Raw genomic sequence first — 22,228 nt, 5'->3', positions numbered from 1 at the left:
CCAGTCTGAGCAACATGGCCCTATAATTCAGATGGAATAAGTTGCCTTATTAGTACTTCTGTCCAGCTAGTGAAATTCAAAATTGTGGAAAATGTAGATGAAATTTTATAAGCTCCCATGATCAGCATGACGTGAAAAAGAATACACAGGCATAAAAAAAATTAGAAGAAGTACATAGTTAATAGTGTTAGTAGTGTTTTCTCTTTGGGTCAAGACTATAAATGATTTATTTTCTTCTTTGTACTTTTTATATATTCTAAATTTTATATAATAAACATTTAACATTTTATTTAAGTATGTAAAATGTATTTAAAATGTTTTGTAGAAACTAGTGTATTAGTTTGTTTTCACACTGCTGATAAAGACATCCTAGAGACTGGAAAGAAAAAGAGGTTTAATATGGACTTACAGTTCCACGTGGCTGGGAAAGCCTCACAATCATGGCAGAAGGTAAGGAAGAGCAAGTCATGTCTTACATGGAAGGCAGCAGGCAAAAAAAGCGCTTGTGCAGGGAAACTACCTTATTTTAAACTATCAGATCTCATGAGACTCATTCACTATCACGGGAACAGCACAGGGAAGACCCACCCCCATAATTCAATCATCCCCCACCAGGTTCTTCCCACAATATATGGGAATTGTTGGAGTTAAAATTCAAGGTGAGATTTGGTTGGGGACACAGCCAGACCGTATCACATGGCTTTCCACCAACAATGGAATAAACTCTAAGCACCTTAGCTACAGACTAATAGTTTTCTATGACTGGACACCAACCTATCTTTTCACAACTTTGTTTTTTATTTTTCATTATTACCCTTCACATACCTTTTATTTCAATAAAAAGTAACTCTTTGACATTTTCCATATAGACTCTTTCTTGACTCTGCATACTTGTATACTCTGTTACTGAATTTTCCTCCATTTCCACACTTGTTCTTAGCCAAAAGGCCAAGAAGCAATTTTTCCTCCATTTCCAGATCATTCCAGGCTCACTTTATCTGCTACTTTATCTATGAGTTTTTTCTAAAGGAAACACCTAAAGTAAGCAAGCACCTTCTGCTTAATTCCTGTACAACTTTTTACTTTTTTTTTTTTTTTTTTGAGACAGGGTCTTGCTCTCTTGCCCAGGTTGGAGTGCAGTGGTGCCATCACAGCTCACTTCCAGGGCTCAAGTGAGCCTCCTGCCTCAGTTTCCCAGATAGCTGAGACTACAGGTGTGCACTACAAGTGGCTATTTTCATTTTTTTGTGCAGCTGAGGTCTCCCTATGTTGCCTAGATGGGTCTTGAACTTCTGGGCTCAAGCAATCCTCCTATCTCAGCCTCCCAAAGTGCTGGTATTATAGGCAGGAGCCACCACACCAGACCTATTTCTTATAGAATTAATTATATAGGGGATTCTCTCCTTGGCTAGGTTATATTCCCTCCCTCCCTCTGTCCTTCCCTCCCTCCATCCCTGCTTCATTTGCTCCTCCCTCCTTCCTTCCTTCCTTCCTTCCTTCCTTCCTTCCTTCCTTCCTTCCTCTCGCTCCTTCCCTTTCTTCCTTTCTTCTTTCTTTCCTGCTTTTAAATAGCTAATTTGGTCAGGTTTTTTTTGTTTTATTAAAATTTTCTAAATTTTATCTTCAAATCTACACTCTAAGTTTGGGTATTCTGGAGCCCTTGAGACTCACAACTTGATAAATGAATGTATAGTTGAAATAATGTTTATATCAGTTATCAGCTAGAAGTCTCAAGGATCCTGCACAATCATGTCTGATTAGTCATGGAGAAGTGTGACAAATAGGAAGACAAATGTGAAAAGTTATGAGATAGAATGTTACCTGGATTCACTGCCAGTTTTTAAATCCAAGGATTAGATTGAATGTAAATTTAATTCTAAGCCTCTGATCCCTGGGAGTTCAGATTTATAAAACTAGCCATTATCTGACCCTTGTATTTATTTAATCGTATAACAAACGATTGTTCTGTGGAACAGTCATTTTCATTTCTTGCTGGAAATGCCCACTTTTTTTCCTCCTGGTATTCAGTTCCTCCCTCTACACCTGGAGTGTTTGCTCTCCTCCTCCCCTCACTTCCTCTTCCTCCCCCCTTCTCTTCTCCCTCCTTCTCCCTCCCTTCCTTCTTACACTCAGTTGCTCTTTAATTTTACCTATTCCTTCTTATTACTCCATTGGTTTTTAAAACGTACTCTACAAAATGCAATTTGACTGTCTCATGCACGGTTAGAAAACTCCTGGTTCTACAAGATTAGTTTGAGTGTTCTGCAGACATATGAATGAGGACTTCAATTATATATTAGAGAGACTTTAGATGATAACTTGATCTTTCTTGTGGAAATACAACTTTTTAAAAATTTAGTTTTTAGAATATTTAGTATATATGACATGTAGAATCTGCAAATCTAGAAACGTCTGCATGATTTGTGGATTTTCTGACTTTTAATTTACCTGTTTGACATTTGCTGTGAGCCTTTCAGTCATAACTATTTTATTATTTAGTTCTCTAAGTAATTTTTGGTTACCTACTACATATCAGATACCATGCTAAGTATTAGGAATACAGAATCAAATGAGGCATGGTCCATACCCTCAAGTAGCTTACATTAGAATGAGAGAGACAGATAAACCATTTCACTACAGTGCAGTGTGGAAAATACAGTAGCAGAGGCAGGTACAAGGTACCATTGAACAATAATTAATGACTCTTCCTGGAACTTGGGAAGTATCTTCCAGGGATGTCACTGAAGCTGTTTTAAAATATGGCAAACTTTTGTATTTAGTTCAGTAACAGCACAGCCCATTTTGCCAATCACATCTTAACAGTTGGAAAAGCAAACATATTATCTATCAGGCTTTCTTCTAAACTTTAAATATGTTTTATGTAAGTTATAACTCCAGAGAAAATTTACAAAGGATACACCTTAATCTAGAAGGAATTAGAGCTGCCACAGCTCCTATGCTTTTAACCTCTCAGTATTTTATCTGTTGGCCTCCACTGTTTCTTCCTGGAATTCACATCACTACCACCACTCTGTTCTCCTTGTCCTTATGTCAGTGTGGCCAAATACTTTCCCTTTATTTCAATCAGGACAAGACACGTTTTTTGTTGTTGTTGTTGTTGTTGTTTTCCCCCCCCTGAAAGGAATAGAGAACCATAGAATATTAGTCTTAAAATGTCTTTAGGCCAGGTGCAGTGACCCATGTCTGTAATCCTAGCACTTTGAGAGATTGAGGCAGGAGAATCACTTGAGCCCAGAGTTCAAAACCAGACTGGGCAACATAGTGAGACCTCTAGTCTAGAGGTCTAGACAGAATCTAGTCTAAAAATGAAGGCTTAAGTGTGATGTATAGCCCCCTCCCAAGTAGGGTATCACCTGTGTGGGCATCTTCAGACATAGGGATCTTAATACCACAGAGAAATCCCTTTAAATTTGTTGGGTAAAATCTCTCCAATGTTTATTAAGAAATACACAAAAAATAAAGCAAAGAAGAAAATGCAAAAGAGATGTAAATGAGAGAAAGAAAAATGGGCACTTATTAAAGGTCTAATAAGTGCACATTTGTATCCATCATTCTACTGAGTTCTTACTCCTAAGATGCTCTTCCCTTTAGCAAACTAATAAGCAAGTCAGCAAAGAAAGAAAGAACAAACAAAATGTAGTGATCAGGGACACGTCAGGGAGATGGATGGTGGCAGGTGGCCAAAGGACCACGAAAGTTTTACAGAATGTCTTCCTCTGAATATGTTGAGTCTTGCGTTCAAGCATTTATTATACACCAATAATATGAGCAACATTTTACTTGACAAAGAAACAGAAAAGAAAGAAAGGAAGAAAACAGAAGAGCACGAGGAGAGAATTTAGAATGGATTCTGTTCTTCAACTTCAAAGCATCTGCTAATTTGAATTTAGGGAGGAGGGGAAAACATTGAAAGAGAATAAGACACGTGTAGAAGACAAGGACAGGGAGAATTTCAGTCCAGTGAGCAATGTAACTCATTTCAATTCTACAACTATTTATGGAGCAGCTACATGCGCCCATCACCCTTTAATAAATTGAGTACAGAATTAAAACCACCCAAAGGGAATATACTTCCTTCTTTTTCACAGACCCTCTTTGTTCTATTCTGCCCATGACGTTTTCCTCCTCAAGAACCAGCAAATCCAGTCACATTCAATAACAGCCATTACAAATCAGTTTCAAAAAAATAAATCACCCCTTCTAAATTTCTTCTAGATATTATCTTCTATGTTTTGAGTATAACTGTATATAGTATAGACTATAGCTATATATGTACACTTCCCACTTACATCTTTTCTTTGCTTTTATAATGTCTTTCTTAAAACTCCTTTTAGAAGTTCTGCACAATTCTGACTTTTACCAAGTCAGCCTACTTCTTCTCTCAAAAACACAAACATAAATTGTCTAGAGAACTCCAGTCAATTTTTCCAGAGGGGAAAAAAAAAAATGCTTCAGTTTTCTCCTCTACCAAGACAGGAAGCACTTCCTGGAGATTAATCATTATGTTGCCTTGCAAAATTGGGAAGGTTAAGAGAAATTAGTAAAGTAGGTTGTATCATCCTACTTGGAATTTGGAATTTTTGGAAATGGTCCTGCTGCCATTTGGATGAAAGCAAGGATGAGTCAAGCTGCGGATGATCCAAACAAACACTGTCACTCTTTAAAAGCTGGGCTCCCGAGGGTGGACCTGCACGGAGGCAGGCAAGAAAGCAAGGCATAGAGACAACACAGAGCTAAGTAAAGCCGGTGGAAATGAAGAGTCTTCCCATCCTACTGTTGCTGTGTGTGGCACTTTGCTCAGCCTATCCGTTGGATGGAGCTGCAAGGGATGAGGACACCAGCATGAACTTTGTTCAGGTAATTAACACTAACTGACCTGGCCAGGTGGGGAACTTCCACAGTAAGCTCAAACCATTCTGTGTGTCTTAAAACCCACATAGAATGCTTGAGCGTACTGTGTAGGAACAGGTCAAGAATAGAGAGTTATAGAGTGTTGGAAGTGGAAAGGGTCTCATTATCACACCATTTGGGCTTCTCCTCTTATGTAGGAAGAAACAAAGGCCAGAAAGGTTAGGTGTTTTCTTAAGATCACACAACACCATACGAGTAGCAGCACTGGGGCTAAGGCACATGAATAACAAGCGGAGAGTGGATGAACCGTATCTTACTTTGGAACATCTTCAGTTTTTTTTTTAAATGCAACGTAATTTTAGCTAAATATTTATGTTGCTAGTATCGTATTATAAAACTTGGTATTATTTCAGCAAACTAGAGAAATACTCCAAATAGCTTAAGAAAAGTGAGCAACTGCAAAAACTTACTATAAATAGATAGTTATAGTAAAATTTGTAAGAATGACCTAAAAACTATACTTATTCTGTTAGCAATATCTAGAAAACTACTACGACCTTGAAAAAGATGTGAAACAGTTTGTTAGAAGAAAGGACAGTGGTCCTGTTGTTAAAAAAATCCGAGAAATGCAGAAGTTCCTTGGGTTGGAGGTGACGGGGAAGCTGGACTCTGACACTCTGGAGGTGATGCGCAAGCCCAGGTGTGGAGTTCCTGACGTTGGTCACTTCACAACGTTTCCTGGCATCCCGAAGTGGAGGAAAACCCACCTTACATACAGGTAATGGTTCAGAGAGGTTTTCACATGAGATTAGAATTTTATAAACTATGTCATAGGAGAAAATAGTATCCTCTTCAATTTTTCTCCTACAGGATTGTGAATTATACACGAGATTTGCCAAAAGATGCTATTGATTCTGCCATTGAGAAAGCTGTGAAAGTCTGGGAAGAGGTGACTCCACTCACATTCTCCAGGCTGTATGAAGGAGAGGCTGATATAATGATCTCTTTCGCAGTCAGAGGTACAAAAAAAAAAAAAAAATCAGAACAAAACAAAACACAAAACAAAGCAAAACCAAACAAAAATGTATCCATTCATCTATCTGTTGTTATTATACTGGAAAAGGCCCAAAAGGGATCCTCATTACCTATCTTTCCAATAATTTTTTTTCCTACTAGAACATGGAGACTTTTACCCCTTTGATGGACCTGGAAGTGTTTTGGCTCATGCCTATGCCCCTGGGCCAGGGATTAATGGAGATGCTCACTTTGATGATGATGAACAATGGACAAAAGATACAACAGGTTAGTTACACATCTCTCAGAATGATTTTGGCATTAATTTTTTTATATGTAGAAATCTCTTAATAACCAAGAAAGCTCAAGAAATGAGATGTTCTGGATTTTCCAGTGGATCAGAGATCAGCAGAATATATTTTTGTTTTAATTATTATTGAAAATATTTTCAGATGCTTTAACAGTTTTCCTACATTGGTAAGCACAATATAGGAAATATCATTAAGTATTTCTTTAATGACTGTGGATCTTTGTGATCTAGGGGTAACCATTATTAAGAAAAATTTATCCTATCGAAATGCAAACATTCAAGGGATAGCATATTGCACTGAATCTACACTAAAATGTGCTCTTGATGTTGCTTATGTAATTTCCTCCATTTACTTCTTTACTCTTCAAACCAGAAATCAGAATTAAATTTCAGAAACTGAGATTCTTTTTTTTTTTTTTTTCCTGGCTGAGGCATTATTTTAGTACTTTTAGGTTAAAAGAATTTTTACGGGCTTGTTCTGAAGGAAAAGACTAACTCCCAAATACAACGTTCAAACTGTTTAGGTAGAAGAATGTTTCTCAGTTCATAACTGTATATTTTGGGGAATGACATCCAAAGTTTTCAAAAAAACCAGCTAAAACAATTAACACTGCTTCTAAAAACATAGAAAAACAATACTATGTCTGAGGTTTAGCTGGGATTTACAATGAAAATGTAAACCTCTGTAGGACGTACAAATGTGAGTTTAGTCCTGGATAAAATTCTTGATTTGGTTGAGTTGACGAATTCTTGTAAAGAAATCTTCCTGCAAACTCTCAAATGAGATTGTTCCTAGCATTACAAGTTATACAAGTAATACTAGCAAAAGTAATGTAGATTTACTTACCGTATTGATCATAATTACCCAGTGCCTCCCAATTTTAGCATTATGGATGTCTTTAAAAATATGAAGGAAGACTGGGCACGGTGGCTCACACCTGTAATTCCAGCACTTTGGGAGGCCGAGGTGGGTGGATCACGAGGTCAGGAGATCGAGACCATCCTGGCTAACACAGTGAAACCCCATCTCCACTAAAAATACAAAAAATTAGCCGGGCGTGTTGACGGGCGCCTGTAGTCCCAGCAACTCAGGAGGCTGAGGCAGAAGAATGGCGTGAACCCGGGAGGCGGAGCTTGCAGTGACCCGAGATGGCGCCCCTGCACTCCAGCCTGGAGTGCAGACTCTGTCTCAAAACAAAAAAAAAAAAAAAAAAAGAAGGAAAAAATTTTGAATAAAACCAGTGTTTATGTATTCTTATGTATTCTAAATCTGTTTTGTGACAAATGTTAGACATGAGTGGGCGTACTGTGTTTTAAACCAATTTTGCAAATTCTATGACATCTATCATTATTCATGTTTTTAGTCTCAATATGTACTTCATGATGATGAGACTGAGACATTATGAATTAAGATGAATATAGTTTCCTTTAACTGAGACTACAAATGGCAAATGTAAATATATTAAAACAGTGTTTAGCTTTGCATTGACAAATGAAGGTAAATATTTGATATGCTAAATAAATGGGTTCATTCCATTCCTGAGTACAAGAAAAGGGACCTGTTTCTTCTGGAGTTAATATGCTTGTGAGGCTAGGGGTGGGTTCAGAGGGATCAATCTCAAAGATTGATTTCAGGTATGAGTTTTAAAATACACTTAGCTTTCCATTAAGTGTGTAATTAGTCAATAGTTTGGTTAACCAACAAACAAGGTGTAAAAAGCCCTGTGTGGTTCCAAGAAGCAAAAACCAGTACAATGCACAGCAGACCTGTGTAATGTACGTGTATTTAAAAAATAAGTAACTATTGTTTTTGATTTCTTAAATAGGGGTCAATTTATTCCTCGTAGCTGCTCATGAACTTGGCCATTCCCTGGGTCTCTTTCACTCAGCCAACACTGAAGCTTTGATGTACCCACTCTACCACTCACTCACAGACCTGACTCGGTTCCGCCTGTCTCAAGATGATATAAATGGCATTCAGTCCCTCTATGGTGAGTGACGCTGGGAAAATTAGCCATTGTGGTTTTGCAACGATGGTCTTCAGAAGAGCTGTCAAATGCTACATTTAGCTGAAAGCACCGTGAGAATGTTTGGAAAGCACACAAACGGGCATATATTGAAACGTATCACATTTCCCCTAATGTTCCCTTTAGGACCTCCCCCTGGATCCCCTGAGACCCCCCTGGTACCCACGGACCCTGTCCCTCCAGCACCTGGGACGCCAGCCGCGTGCGATCCTGCTTTGTCCTTTGATGCCGTCAGCACTTTGAGGGGAGAAATCCTGTTCTTTAAAGACAGGTCAGACTGAAAAATTATATTTTCCTATCATTTTAGTCTACAGTGCTTAGAAAGGAAAACACACAGAAATTTGATAGAGATTTTTAAACATTTAAAACAAAAACGTTTCTTCTGAGCTTGGCATCATTTAGATCTGGTGCTGCCTTTTCCCACATTTTCCTAAAATTGCCAGGTTCGTATTTGAAGGCTCAGGCTGATCTGGTTCCTGTCTTCTAATTGCTATTTCCAAATGTTTTAAGTTGCGGTTACTTTTCAAAAGGCATGAGTAGATCTCTAGAATAATACTTTTATTTTTACTTCCTTTAAAAATGACATCAGGATCAACATTACATTTAATCAAGTAATTTACCTACTGATGGATCAATACGCACATGACAAACATTCAAACAGCACAAATGAGAAGAAAATTAAAAACTTTAGTTCCCAGTTCCCCCTATATTCATCCAGAGTCAAGACTTTTTGTGCATCCTTCTAGAATCTTTCTATACATATATAAGAATATATTTATACAGCACATACACGTACACACACACTGCCCAGCTTTTGGAACAGGGCATAGCATACGCACTGTTTTGCACACATTGCAGGTAGTTAAAGCTTATGCTGGGCTAATTCATTTGCATGATAGAATAATTTTTCTTCCATAGAAGACATTCCTCTGGAAACCTATGACAGGAGACTCACTGCAGTCTTCTGAAGAAAAAGGAAAGAAATTTTCTAATGGCAATATACCTGATTTCTATCTGTCATCCAGCCTAGAAGATGAGAGAATGGGGGAAGTTGTGTGAGGCAAGATGGTGAGGAAAATATTCTAAAGGTGAAAGACTGTTTTTCAATTTACATTTCTTTTTACATATATTTTAGGCACTTTTGGCGCAAATCTCTCAGGAAGCTTGAGCCTGACTTGTATTTGATCTCTTCATTTTGGCCGTCTCTTCCTTCAGGCGTGGATGCCACATATGAAGTTACTAGCAAGGATCTTGTTTTCATTTTTAAAGGTAATTATTACATCATCATTTGTTTAACTTGCTAAAATAAACCCTCTCATAAGAAATTGAACGACACTTTCCTTTTCCCTGCTACATCAAGTACTGGCTAGTACAGTAGTCAAAGGTAATGAAGAAATAACCAGGGCTGATATGATTGCATTTATATTTTATAGATGATAAAAATAAAGACAGGAAGATAAATTACCCAGAGTTGTAAATTCTCTCATTTGACCTTGGTTTATTCATTCAGTCTGCAAATTTTTGTGAAAAGCCCACTATGAGCTGGTGACTAAATCTAAAATTTGGGCTACTTCTTTACCATGAAAATCAAAGATGCTAAAGTGTATTTCTAAAGCTAAAGGGCTTAACTGTTATAATTCAATATGACTCTGAATTATTTATATTTAACAGGAAATCAGTTCTGGGCCATCAGAGGAAATGAGGTACAAGCTGGATACCCAAAAGGCATCCACACCCTAGGTTTCCCTCCAACTGTAAGGAAAATCGATGCAGCCCTTTTTGATAAGGAAAAGAAGAAAACATACTTCTTTGTAGAGGACAAATATTGGAGGTGAGATGCAAAAGAAATGACTTTGCGTGGAGCCTAATTAGTGAAATTAGTTTCTTTTTCTAAGGAAATCCCTCACCCCAACCTTAGGCCTGCTTCTCTCTTAGTAGGAAGGATGGGACTTCAGACAACTGTGGGAAAGTTCTTATTTTAAAACAGCAGCACTTTAAGCTCTCCTGCTTTGAGTCCCAAATGCAGTTGGCTGGTGCTTCCCTTAGTGCTGTTGTCCCAACTGCCTGGAGCCCCCTCTTCTCTCCTCAACCTATTCAAATCCTGCCCATCCTTCAAGTCCTGGCTCAAGTCTTATCACCTCCATGCAGCTTTCCCTCATGGACTTTAGACCCGTTGGGAAAATGTTCTGAGAATCCAGACCACCATTTAGCATTTCCTTCCCATTGTCTTATAGTTTGGCTCACTGTCTGTCTGTGTTTGTTACTGTCTCACTGTGCGTTTGTCTTGTCTTCCTAACACTACTATGTGATATCCAAGGGCTACCTCTAACCTCACCCGTTTGTTACCTCTGCCTGATAATGATGGCACTTTTAAGAGATGATGAGCAATAGCAGTCCAGTTTATGGATACAACCCAGCACTCGCAGACAGGTTGATTCCTGGGTCATTTGCCCAGACTTTGAGACATCGAGGCTGACCATCTGATATCCAGCCAGTGGGCTAAAAACACACATACTGAGCTTTGCTTCTAATCCTAATCTCTTTTCCCGGGAGGCCACCATAGAAGACTTAGATGTGCAGGGTGGGGAGGGCAGGTATATATGGGCCAATTGTGGTAGGGAACTAAAATTGCACTTTAGATGTTGATTCAATTCACTTTATATATATGTTCACACTTTCATGTCTTTGTGACAGAAAGATGATTAAGATTCTTTCTGTCCAGGCTTAAGAAATACGATGACAAACAGCAGGTGCTACATGCAGCAGGATGCTGCCCCTGTTCTGGATGGAGATATGGCTTTAAGAACTCTTTGCAGTACGATTAAAGTCACATATTTCTACAGTCCCAAATATGCTTAGCGTTTATTTGCAGTACTTACAAAGTTTAGTAAAATTCCACATTAAACCTACCATGATCTAAGATGTTTGGTAACATGGCCTCTATGCAATGCTGAGCTGTTTCTTTTACTCGGTACAGATTTGATGAGAAGAGAAATTCCATGGAGCCAGGCTTTCCCAAGCAAATAGCTGAAGACTTTCCAGGAATTGACTCAAAGATTGATGCTGTTTTTGAAGAATTTGGTAAGAGGATACTTACTGTGTTGGCCATGGAGCACTTGAAACATCTATGATATCAGAGACAAGAGGAGCATTGAAACTTTTTAATAACAAGTGTTTTTTAAGACCAGTTCCCTCCCCAAAATTTTGATTTGCCTACATTTGTACTCATTATAGAACTACTTCACAAAATAACTTGTTTGGAACCATAAAGATAATTAACAAATCTTGCTACTTTATCTTATACATGCATATAAAACCGTGCATGTAAAATCAAAGTGCTCCAGTGTCACTTACTCACATCTCGAGCTAACATGTGAAGTCAAGCTTGAATTTCAGATTACCATGTTAGTATAAAAATCCCATCAAATGGTGTGGCCAGATTTAATATTGGTTAGCTGGCCTTCTCCTCCACCCCATCTTATTGCTGCTACTAATTCCCAGGGAGATCTTTTTCTGTCTTTCCTGAATTGTCAGTCATTGCCCATGCCGGTCATTTGCAAATACTTACCTTTCCATTGCCCAGAGTTTACTCAAGGTAAGTAAGTGGAGGCTGATGATCTTTATTGAAAGGTAACCTGATCACCATGTTTGCAGAGTGCTAAAGGGTTCTCTGGTGTTTTGAAATAGTTGCTGTGCTTCCTAGGCTGCAATGCAGGAAAAAGGGAGGAGGATTTTTGGGGAAGAAAGAAATAGGTGATTAGAGTTTCCAAGCAAGTGGAGAATTTATCTGATCAGAAGCAGAATAACCTTGTAACCTGGAACCTGGCTTTGTTGTTAGAGTGAGCTGGCATGGAGTGCTGGCTCCATCCTTCCTTGCTGAGTAACCTTGAGCAAGCATCGGAATCTGTCTAAACCTCAACTTGTTCAACCTGTAAATGGAGTTAGACATACAATCTCATAGGGTTGTTGCAGAAATAAATGAAAATAAATTCATGTAACAAGCTTGGCATAGTCCCTGACATAAAGTAAAACTCTATAAACACTTTCTATTTTTAGTTCTCTATGATTCTGAGTTTTGTATATTGTCAAATGTCTTTATTTGGAAAAAATGTCTTACTATTTCCCTTGTCTGTATTTGAAGGATTTTTTTATTTCTTCACTGGATCTTCACAATTGGAGTTTGACCCAAATGCAAAGAAAGTGACACACACTTTGAAGAGTAACAGCTGGCTTAATTGTTGAGAGAGATATGTAGAAGGGACCATATGGGAACTTTAAATGAAGCTGATAATTCTTCACCTAAGTCTCTGTGAATTGAAATGGTTTGTTTTCTCCTGCCTGTGCTGTGACTCAAGTCATACTCAAGGGAACTTGAGCGTGAACTCTGTATCTTGCCGGTCATCTTTACATTATTACAGGGCATTCAAGTGGACTGCTGCTTAGCTTGCACCTTGTCATGTGGAGTGATCTTTCCCAAGAGAAGGGGAAGCAGTCATGTGCAACAGACAAGTGACTGTATCTATGTAGACTATTTGCTTATTTAATAAAGATGATTTGTCAGTTATTTTATCTTATTGTTGTATTTGTTTGTTTCAAGGGCAAGTTGTTCTCACAATTTGGGCACATTATGGGCTGAGCATGATCAGTCAGTAGACTAGAGTCTCCACGGCTTGGGGTTCACAATGGGTTCCAGAACTGCAGAGAATCTACAACTTGCCCTCCTCATGAACCCTGCAAACGGGATGCTTATTTCTACCATCTAGACATTTGATGTGTCCTGACATACTTAAGGCAAAAAATCGAGAGGGATCGTGACATTGTAGAGCAGGCTCTAGGAAAAACTGCGAAGGGAATCCTGTACTCATAGCAAATTGCCTCATTTGCACACCTCATTTTACAGGATGAGGAAATCAAACTTGTTTTTGATCTTTTCCTTTTACTTATAAATTCCCTCAGTACAGGTCCCTCCTCTGACCTAGCAAGCAAACTTCCTCATATCTACCCTATTCGCACGTTAAAATATACTCTTGTACTCATTTTGTATCTGCCTGTGCCTGGAGGTAAATGCTCATTGGCAAATGAGGATTCTAACATTCGTTTATCATCCATAACTAATGTCTCTAGCACAATGCCTGGTACATGATAAGAGCTCATTCCCTTTTTAACTTATCCATTCATCTGAAAGTAATTTACAAATCATATTCCATGTGCCAGACATTATGCTAGGTTGCAGGCATAAGAACCTGAAAATAATGGACACCGCCCCCTGCCCTCATTGAGATTATAATCCAGCAGAAGGAATCCATGCAGATAACCACAAATATAAATATGCAATTGTAAATTTCATAAGAGTTACAAAGGGAAAAAATAAAAGGAGGATCTACTTTGAACCAGACAGTTTTAGAAGAACTTTTGAGGGAATGGCATTGAAGAATGTTTTGAAAGGGAGTGTGGAGACTAAGTGGGGAGATGATGGCTTGGACCACATGAGCACACTGGAGAGTTAGGGATGAGAGTAGAATATATAGATATGAGATAGATAACAGGACTCAGTGATGGATTAGATATGCAGTTTGATAGAAAAGGAAATGTTCACAGTAATTCCTAGGTAGCTTGCTTGAGCATAAGAGCTGATGGTGATGGCATTTACTGAGATGGGGAAACACTTGGAGAGAAGGTTTGTGAAAGAAGGGCAAGAGTTGGGATGAATTTTTTATGTTTGCCCATTTTTGAAATGTGTTAGAGAAATTCAAGCACCCATGAGCTAAAGGCATCTGAAATGCAAAAGAGAGGATATATATATATATATATATATATATATGTACACATATATACATATATACACACACATATATATGAAACATATATGTATATAGAAGGTTTCAACATTGAGGTTATTCTTAAAGCCAGAAGTATAGGAAAGATCATATGCAGAGAGTTTAAGATAAAACTAATGAATAGCAACATTTGGTCAAAATTTACAGGATTTCTTTATTTTTAAAATTACCTCATTTTATTTATTTCTAATAGGTAATACCTTAGCCACAACACGAAATCCAAAAGTTAAAAGACATTATGCAATATAAACAATTTTCCTCCCACCCCTGTTTCCATGATCTAACTCCTTTTCTCAGAGGTAACCAAGCAGATCTTTCTTGAATCCTTCCAGAGCTATCTTATGCATACCAAGCATTAATATAATCTTTCAAAATAAAAATGCTACCATGCGAAGTTACACTGTCTTGCTCTTTGATTTCTTTCACTTAACAGACCTTGGCAGCTATTCCACATTAGTACACGTAGAATTGCTTTATTCAATCTTTTTTTTTTCTTTAGGTGCACCCAATACCAAGAATACAATACAAAAGGCCCAAATACAATGAAAAAACACATTTGTCCATTGACACCAATGATAATGCTCTTTTAGCACATGCCTGCTGAATGGAATGGGGATTTAATAAAGTTCACTCCTGAAAAAAATAACCCAGTGAGTCTCACCACAGCCAACATCATTAAGCAATCTGGTTGTGAAATGAACGTTTATAATGCTTCAAACAGCTTAAACCTGAAGTTTGATACCACATCTTCATGTTTGCTCAGTTCTCCATAAGATTATCTACAGTATTTACAACCATTCAAAGGCAAACATTAAAACCACATTCATTTAAGACTCAACAATTCCCATAAATATGTACAGTTATTATGCATCAATAAAAAACAATCAAGTAATATAGCACCTCAAACTAAATGGTTAAATATATGAACTACTTATACTGACAACTAATATTTGATTTTGTGTGACTATTTAAGGTTGGTTTTTAGCAAATAATCCCTTTAAAGGCAATATTCGCCTCATTTGAGTTTTGACCCAGCAGTTCAACAATGATGAAGTCCACAGTCTTTTTTTTTTTTTTTTTTTTTGAGAGGGAGTCTCGCTGTGTTGCCCAGGCTGGAGTGCAGTGGCCGGATCTCAGCTCACTGTAAGTTCCGCCTCCCAGGTTCACGCCATTCTCCTGCCTCAGCCTCCCGAGTAGCTGGGACTACAGGCGCCCGCCACCTCGCCCGGTTAGATTTTGTATTTTTTTAGTAGAGACGGGGTTTCACCTGACCTCGTGATCCGCCAGTCTCGGCCTCCCAAAGTGCTGGGATTACAGGCCCGGCCGGAAGTCCACAGTCTTACTGGCAAAACCAGTATGTTGAAAAGTCCTCATTTAACGTCTGGATAAGTTCTTGGAAACTATGATTTTAAGCAAAGGGATGCATAAGGAAACCATTTTTCCCATAGGCTAATTGATATAAAGAAGAGCTAAATTTCTATGGCATATTTCTAAGTCACAAAAACATTACCAAACTTCTAAATAAAGACCAAAACACTTCTAAATAGTAAACACTGTAGGCCCAGCATGGTGGCTGACGCCTGTAATCTCAGCACTTTGGGAGGCCAAGACAGGCAGATCACTAGAGGTCAGGAGTTCAAGACAAGCCTGGCCAACATGGTGAAACCCTGTCTCTACTAAAGACACAAAAATTAGCAAGACATGGTGGCATATACCTGTAATCCCAGCTACTCAGGAGGCTGAGGCAGGAAAATCGCTTGAACCAGGGAGGCAGAGGCTGCAGTGAGCCGAGATCGTGCCACTGCACTCCAGCCTAGGTGACAAAGTGAGACTCCGTCTCAAAAAAAAAAAAAAAAACCAAAGTAAACATTGAAATAAATGTGAGTTATGCATACGTTTAAGAAAAATTAATAAAAAACAAGTAAGATAATTATTTACCCTCTTGTTCCAGGTCAGAGTGTCCAGTGGCTGGAGCCCATCCTGGCAGCTCAGGCCAGCCCTGGATAGGATTCCATTCCATCATCACAGGGCACGCTCACACCCACTCACACTCGCCAGACTGCGACCATGTGAGCCTCACGTGCACAGCTGTGGGATGTGGGAGGAAACCAAGTACCCAGAGAAAATCCGCACAGACACAGGGAGAACTTGAAAACGCCCCACAGACCTCGGCCCTGACCGGAAATTGATTTTTTTTTTCTCTTTGACGTCATAACTAACCCATGTTACTTGAGGACCTGCTGTTTAGAGTTTCTTTTTTTTTTTTGAGATGGAGTCTCGCTCTGTCGCCCAGGCTGGAGTGCAGTGGCCGGATCTCAGCTCACTGCAAGCTCCGCCTCCCGGGTTTATGCCATTCTCCTGCCTCAGCCTCCCGAGTAGCTGGGACTACAGGCGCCTGCCACCTCGCCCAGCTAGTTTTTTGTATTTTTTAGTAGAGACGGGGTTTCACCGGATTAGCCAGGATGGTCTCGATCTCCTGACCTCGTGATCTGCCCATCTCGGCCTCCCAAAGTGCTGGGATTACAGGCTTGAGCGACCGGCCTAGAGTTTCTAAGTCACTATGCTCCAGGGTAAGAGTAATGCACAGTCCATTTTCCATTTTACTGGAATTTATGTTCAATTCATGATTTAAAGCCTTCAAGTTTTCATTTCTCCAAACTGTCCTAAGACATTGTTTGCCTTAGGACCTTGTTTCTCCCTCTATTTTCTTCAAACAGAAACATTTCTCAAGTATCTACATGTTCCCAAAGAGGAATTCTTCAGAGGTGGCCGCTTCTTTGGGATAGTGCAAGTCTACCAGGCCTCTGAAGCAAGAGGAATGGGGAGGGAAAGAACTGAAGTGCAAGGTTCATTGGTAAGTTTCACATTAGCCATTAGGAGCTGTGGAGTATAAGAATGCACACGTATGTTTACTGCAGCACTATTCACAATAGCAAAGACTTGGAACCAACCCAAATGTCCATCAATGATAGACTGCATTAAGAAAATGTGGCACATATACACCATGGAATACTATGCAGCCATAAAAAACGATGAGTTCATGTCATTTGTAGGAACATGGATGCAGCTGGAAACCATCATTCTCAGCAAACTATTGCAAGGACAAAAAAAAAACCAAACACCACATGTTCTCACTCATAGGTGGGAATTGAACAATGAGAACACTTGGACACAGGAAGGGGAACATCACACACCGGGGCCTGCCGTGGGGTGCAGGGAGGAAGGAGGGATGGCATTAGGAGATATAGTAAATGACGAGTTTATGGGTGCAGCACACCAACATGGCACATGTGTGTGTATATATATATGTAACAAGCCTGCACGTTGTGCACATGTACCCTAGAACTTAAAGTATAATAATAAAAAAAAAATGTGGCTTTTTCCTTTCCTCTCAAAAAGTCTGAGTGTTGGTGTAGAAACGAGTACTTGGCTGTCCCCCCAGGGACTTTCTAGTAGTGGGACTGTCAGGGAAACATTGACTGAGAATATGACTGGAGAGTTTACCTACCAGGTGTAAACTTCCAGGCACTCTATTCATTTTGGGCTTGTTCCAGTTTGTCTTCAGTCAGGGCCAGATCACCTTTCATTTTTAGGAAAACAAGTTGATGACTCGGTCAACCATTGTTGATCCGGCTATGCTGGGCGACTAGATTTGCTGGAGGTACTAAATTCGGGTAGGGCGCCTCGCATATCCTGCCTCTTGTCTGCTAGTCGCATCGCAAGGATGTTTTCCCCGCGCAGACTCTTGCTGCTGTTGCTTTAATTTTCACTGAGGTTAAGGTCAGCGTTCTTGCCTCCAACGTTTGCGCATGTGTTTCATATTGTTTCCATTTTAGAATTCATTCATCTCAGACCATCCGTTTGAAGTCTGTTTCCCCTTTGGGGAAGAGGGTTTTTTCTTGGTCATCTTGAATTGGAAGAGTCGCCTCCCAGATGCGGCCGTGGTGACCCACCGCCAGCCCCACCAGGGAGGAAATGAGAGGGGGCAGGTCGCCAGCGGAGCCGCATTCGTTGTACCTCGCCCTGGCTCTTACCCGGAGTCTGGCGCCCCTCCGCGGCCACGGGACTCTGCGAGCTCCTGCTTATTGCACCAGCTGCGCTCAAAGGAAGAAATACGTAGCTTATTCAGTCCCCTCTTGGTGATTGAATAAATACATTTATACATTAAATAAATGCAAAAACCAAAGAAATAAAATGTTAAAATAACAAAAACATTAATTTGAAATAAGTGTAAATATTAAAAGAAAAAATTGTATAACATTTGAATATACTTATTATATTTAAAATTAAAATATATTTAAGATAAAAATAGTAAAACATAAATCAAATAAAATTGTGTGCATCAGTAGATTATTTTCAGTATTCAGTGTATCCGTAGCTTATTTTTTAATATTTTGCTATGATATCCAATGCTACAATGAATATCTTCAAGCACACTTGCATATTGGATGGAAAGTCTAATCTCCAAAGACTGAGCAGAGATAGAGGAGCTGCAAAACTATTTGTTGGATTCTCCAACATGAGGGTCACTGATGCTCTTTACAACAACAGCGTTGGTGAAGTGACAGAGCTGAATTCTGATTGAAGCTGATAGAAAAGTTAGCAAGTTAGGGTGCTTTTGGCTATAGGTAGCAGAAAATCTCAACTGATTTAGAAATAAGGAATTTTCTGGTTCATATTACTTAGAAGTACAGCACTAAGGCAGGTTTTAGTTTCGGCACGATCAGAGTTCTGGCTCCATCACTTTGCTGTTATCTTGATTCTGTCCTTGTGTCAGTTTTGCCATGAGGCTGGCTTTCCTCACGGCAGCAACACAGCTATGTTGTTTAGTGTCCAGGCAACACACCTTCTTAAATCACTACCTTCAAACGTGAAAGGATAGTTCTGAGTTTGGACTGTCCTCCTGTTTGGACCATCCCTTATCATATGGTCATCCTAGACCAATCACCATGGCAAGGAGGATCAGTCGATTTCACTGCAGTCATGTTTTTGTTATACAGTGAGGTGAAGGAAAGACATTGAGTCACCAATCTCCATCCATCTACTACAAAGAGAAAGTGGAATGAGAGAAAGTCGAAATAACAGATGCAAATATTTCTTAGGAGACACTGTGCTGAGAAGGAGGTAGAAAATATTTTCTCTGTGCTATCAGACCTGATTCATAGTTCTTACGCATGTCTTAACTGTTAGGCTGGTGGTTGATCACAATAATGCAGAAATATAAGTTTAGAGTAATTCAGTAGCATTGTCATAATCACATAGTAAGTACATAGCCAGGATCCAATTTCATATCCTTCTAGATTCAAAGATCATGTTCTTATTTTGTCTAGGGACCCAGACAGTAAATCAGCCTGGCTGCATTATCTTTTTAGTTTTGACTCCATTCTGAACTAGGGGTTCTGCAGTGTCATACCGCATGACCACATTGGGGCTGGTTCTTCCGCAATTCTTTAGTTTAATATCCCCACAGCCCAAGGGCCAGGGTTCTTTTGAGTCTGATATCTAGACCTGCTAAGTTTCTGTGTGCTGTCCTAAATTGTAATGAAAAATAGAGAACCTCACACCAGCTACTTGTGAATTTCCCCAAGCAGTCTTGTTCCAGAAATGTTGGTTTGTTCCAGGTATGTATTTTTGTGCTGACAAGTCTGTCACCTGAATTTGGCACCGACCAGAGGCTAAGCCCCAGGGACGAGACATGTAGCCCATGTCAGGGCGAGAACAACCCTAATGGTGACTGATGCTGAATCCCAGAATGATATTTGATAGCTGGCTCAATTCCTCTTGCTTCAGGCAGGTTTATTGGAGTACATTTGCATTTACAGAAAATCATGCAGTGACACTAGACTGGGGGAGAACATTAGACTGGGGGCAGGGGAGGAAAGCAGAAGCTGGGAATCTGGTTTGGACTCAGCAATAAACCAACAGAAATATGGGTTTGACACAAATGAGAACATAAAAGATAAAGTACAGAATCTCATCAGTTAGCGAGCAGATGGGTTATAATGGCAGAAGCATTTAAGAAGCCTATTATCACAAATCAAGCAATACGGAGATGAGCCGTGATTCTATTGTGAAGGAGCACAGTGGGAAGAGTGCATTGAAGCTACTCAGATCTGGCAGGAATAACTTGTGAAAACAGTTTTCTGTAAAATTGAAAAAGTTGGCAGGGCTTAATTATGAGAAAGTGTCCAACTTGCTAACCTGGGATTTGGGTAGAATCATCCTGGAAGCAGCACAAACATCCTTTGCCTTGATTTGCAATCACTGATAATAATCTGTGTGTAAAACTTCAGTGGCTGTAGTGGACCTAAAATAGTAATTATCTTTTCTTTGGTTGGGAGCAAATTAGCTACTTCTGGAAGGAATATATGTACGTACATTTTGTATAATGCATATTATACATAATGTATGTAATGTATATTGTACATAATATATTATATTATACAATGTAATCTAATATATGAAAATCTATTACATTATGCATAATGTATATTATACATAATGTACATAATGTATATTATGCACAATGTACATAATGCTTATACAATGTATATGATATATAATGTATATATACTATATAACATTTATGTGTATTACATATTTATACAATGTAGATCATATATAATGTATGTTATGTATAATATATATTTAATAGAGAGAGAATGAATACAAGTGAGACTTTTGTTTAAGGAATGTTATTATGCTGTGTTATGTTTTGTAGTCACTGCTATTTTGAATGTTTTCTGTTTTTAAGATGTTTGAAAAGTGTATGAGAATTTGAGTTAAGTGAGTCAATTGATTGATTTGTCAGATTACTAAGCATTACTTAAGTGTTTAGAAGTATCTAGCTTGTTGGGTTTTAAGTCTGCATAATAGATTTGCATTATCTGAAAAAAAACAGCTACATTAAAAGTGTAATTATGATTTGAAGCGTTGATGAAAATATTACTTATGAATTCAAATAACATTAAAAGATTAAGGATAATTTATTATTTTTACTGTACAAATCAATAAATATTAATCAAAGCTAGTGAAAATGATGGTACTTTTTTATACAAATACACTAGATTAATAAACAGAATAACAAGATTAGAAAGCTGAACTTAAAATATTAAGAAAACTTAGGATTTAGCTCTTTAATAAATGGAATATTATTATAATAAAAGTAAAACTCTAAGTATTAATAGGCATGCAAGAAAAGGCCCCCTTAGACATTAGCAAACCCAACTGAAAGGCTAACGTATATTACTATCGCTATCTTAACACAGAAGGGAAACAAATACTTTATATATACTATCTCATTTAATTCTCACCTATGAAGAAGATATTATTAAACTCTTTTACAAATATAGGGATTTATAAAGAGATTGCACAACATCCTCAAGGTCATATAGATAGTAAATAGCAGAACCAGAGATCTAATCCAATTTGTCTGACACCAAGCTTATGTTACATCCACTTTGCTGCCTCTCTATTCTTTAAGTTAACATGAATTAACCTATAATATGGTTTGGCTGTATCCCCACCCAAATCTCATCTTGCGTTGTTGCTCCCATAATCCACATGTATCATGGAAAGGACCTGTTGGGAGGTAATTGAATCATGGGGGTGAGTTTTTCCCCTGTTGTTCACATGACAGTGAGTAAGGCTCACAAGATCTGGTAGTTTTGTAAAGAGCAATTCCCCTATGCATGCTCTCTTGCCTGCCACCATGTAACATGTGCCTTTGCTCCTCCTTTGCCTTCTGCCATGATTGTGAGGCCTCATCAGTCATGTGGAACTGTCAGTCTATCAAGCCTCTTTCCTTTATAAATTACCCAGTCTTGGGTATGTCTTTATTAGCAGTGTGAGAACAGACTAATACAGTAAATTGGTATCAGTAGAGAGGGGTGCTACTGTAAATATACCCGAAAAGTGACTTTGGAACTGGGTAACAGGCTAGGTTGGTACAGTTTGGAGGGCTCAGAAGATATGAAAATGTGGGAAAGTTTGAAACTTCCTAGAGACTTGGAGGGCTCAGAAAACAGGAAGATGTGGGAAGTTTGGAACTTCCTAGAGACTTGTTGAATGGCTTTGACCAAAATGCTGACAGTGATTTGGGCAAAAAGGTCCATACTGAGGTTGTTTCAGATAGAGATAAGGAACTTGTTGGGAATTGGAGTGAAGGT

The 22,228-nt window shown here is 38.7% G+C and overlaps 1 protein-coding gene and 1 long non-coding RNA gene across 2 annotated transcripts in view; one reads left to right on the top strand and one right to left on the bottom strand.

Moving 5' to 3' along the window:
* Window positions 1-4,711: 4,711 nt before the first annotated feature.
* LOC105493711 (matrix metallopeptidase 3) lies at window positions 4,712-13,343 on the top strand. Its single transcript, XM_011761570.2, has 10 exons — window positions 4,712-4,878; window positions 5,406-5,650; window positions 5,743-5,891; window positions 6,049-6,174; window positions 8,023-8,187; window positions 8,350-8,494; window positions 9,359-9,492; window positions 9,895-10,054; window positions 11,201-11,304; window positions 12,365-13,343. The coding sequence occupies exons 1-10, from the start codon at window positions 4,774-4,776 to the stop codon at window positions 12,463-12,465; spliced, it is 1,434 nt and encodes a 477-aa protein (XP_011759872.2). The 5' UTR covers window positions 4,712-4,773; the 3' UTR covers window positions 12,466-13,343.
* The window catches only part of LOC105493710 (uncharacterized), a 54,975-nt gene continuing 44,660 nt past the window's right edge, over window positions 11,914-22,228 (bottom strand). Inside the window, exon 4 of the long non-coding RNA XR_011611017.1 lies at window positions 11,914-11,927. This is a non-coding gene — a long non-coding RNA (uncharacterized lncRNA). The remainder of the gene's footprint in view (window positions 11,928-22,228) is intronic.

The sequence above is a fragment of the Macaca nemestrina genome, chromosome 12 (assembly GCF_043159975.1).
Source record: "Macaca nemestrina isolate mMacNem1 chromosome 12, mMacNem.hap1, whole genome shotgun sequence".
NCBI lineage: Eukaryota > Metazoa > Chordata > Mammalia > Primates > Cercopithecidae > Macaca > Macaca nemestrina.
The sequence above is the reverse complement of the archived record's forward strand: the minus strand, read 5'-3'. Positions and strand labels throughout refer to the sequence as shown.

Bases quoted from the DNA above. Each gene is read 5' to 3' on its own strand.
- LOC105493711 (XM_011761570.2), top strand. From the start codon at position 4,774: ATGAAGAGTCTTCCCATCCTACTGTTGCTGTGTGTGGCACTTTGCTCA. The intron at 8,495-9,358 runs GTCAGACTGAAA...CATATATTTTAG, and splicing joins ATCCTGTTCTTTAAAGACAG to GCACTTTTGGCGCAAATCTC. The intron at 9,493-9,894 runs GTAATTATTACA...TATATTTAACAG, and splicing joins TCTTGTTTTCATTTTTAAAG to GAAATCAGTTCTGGGCCATC.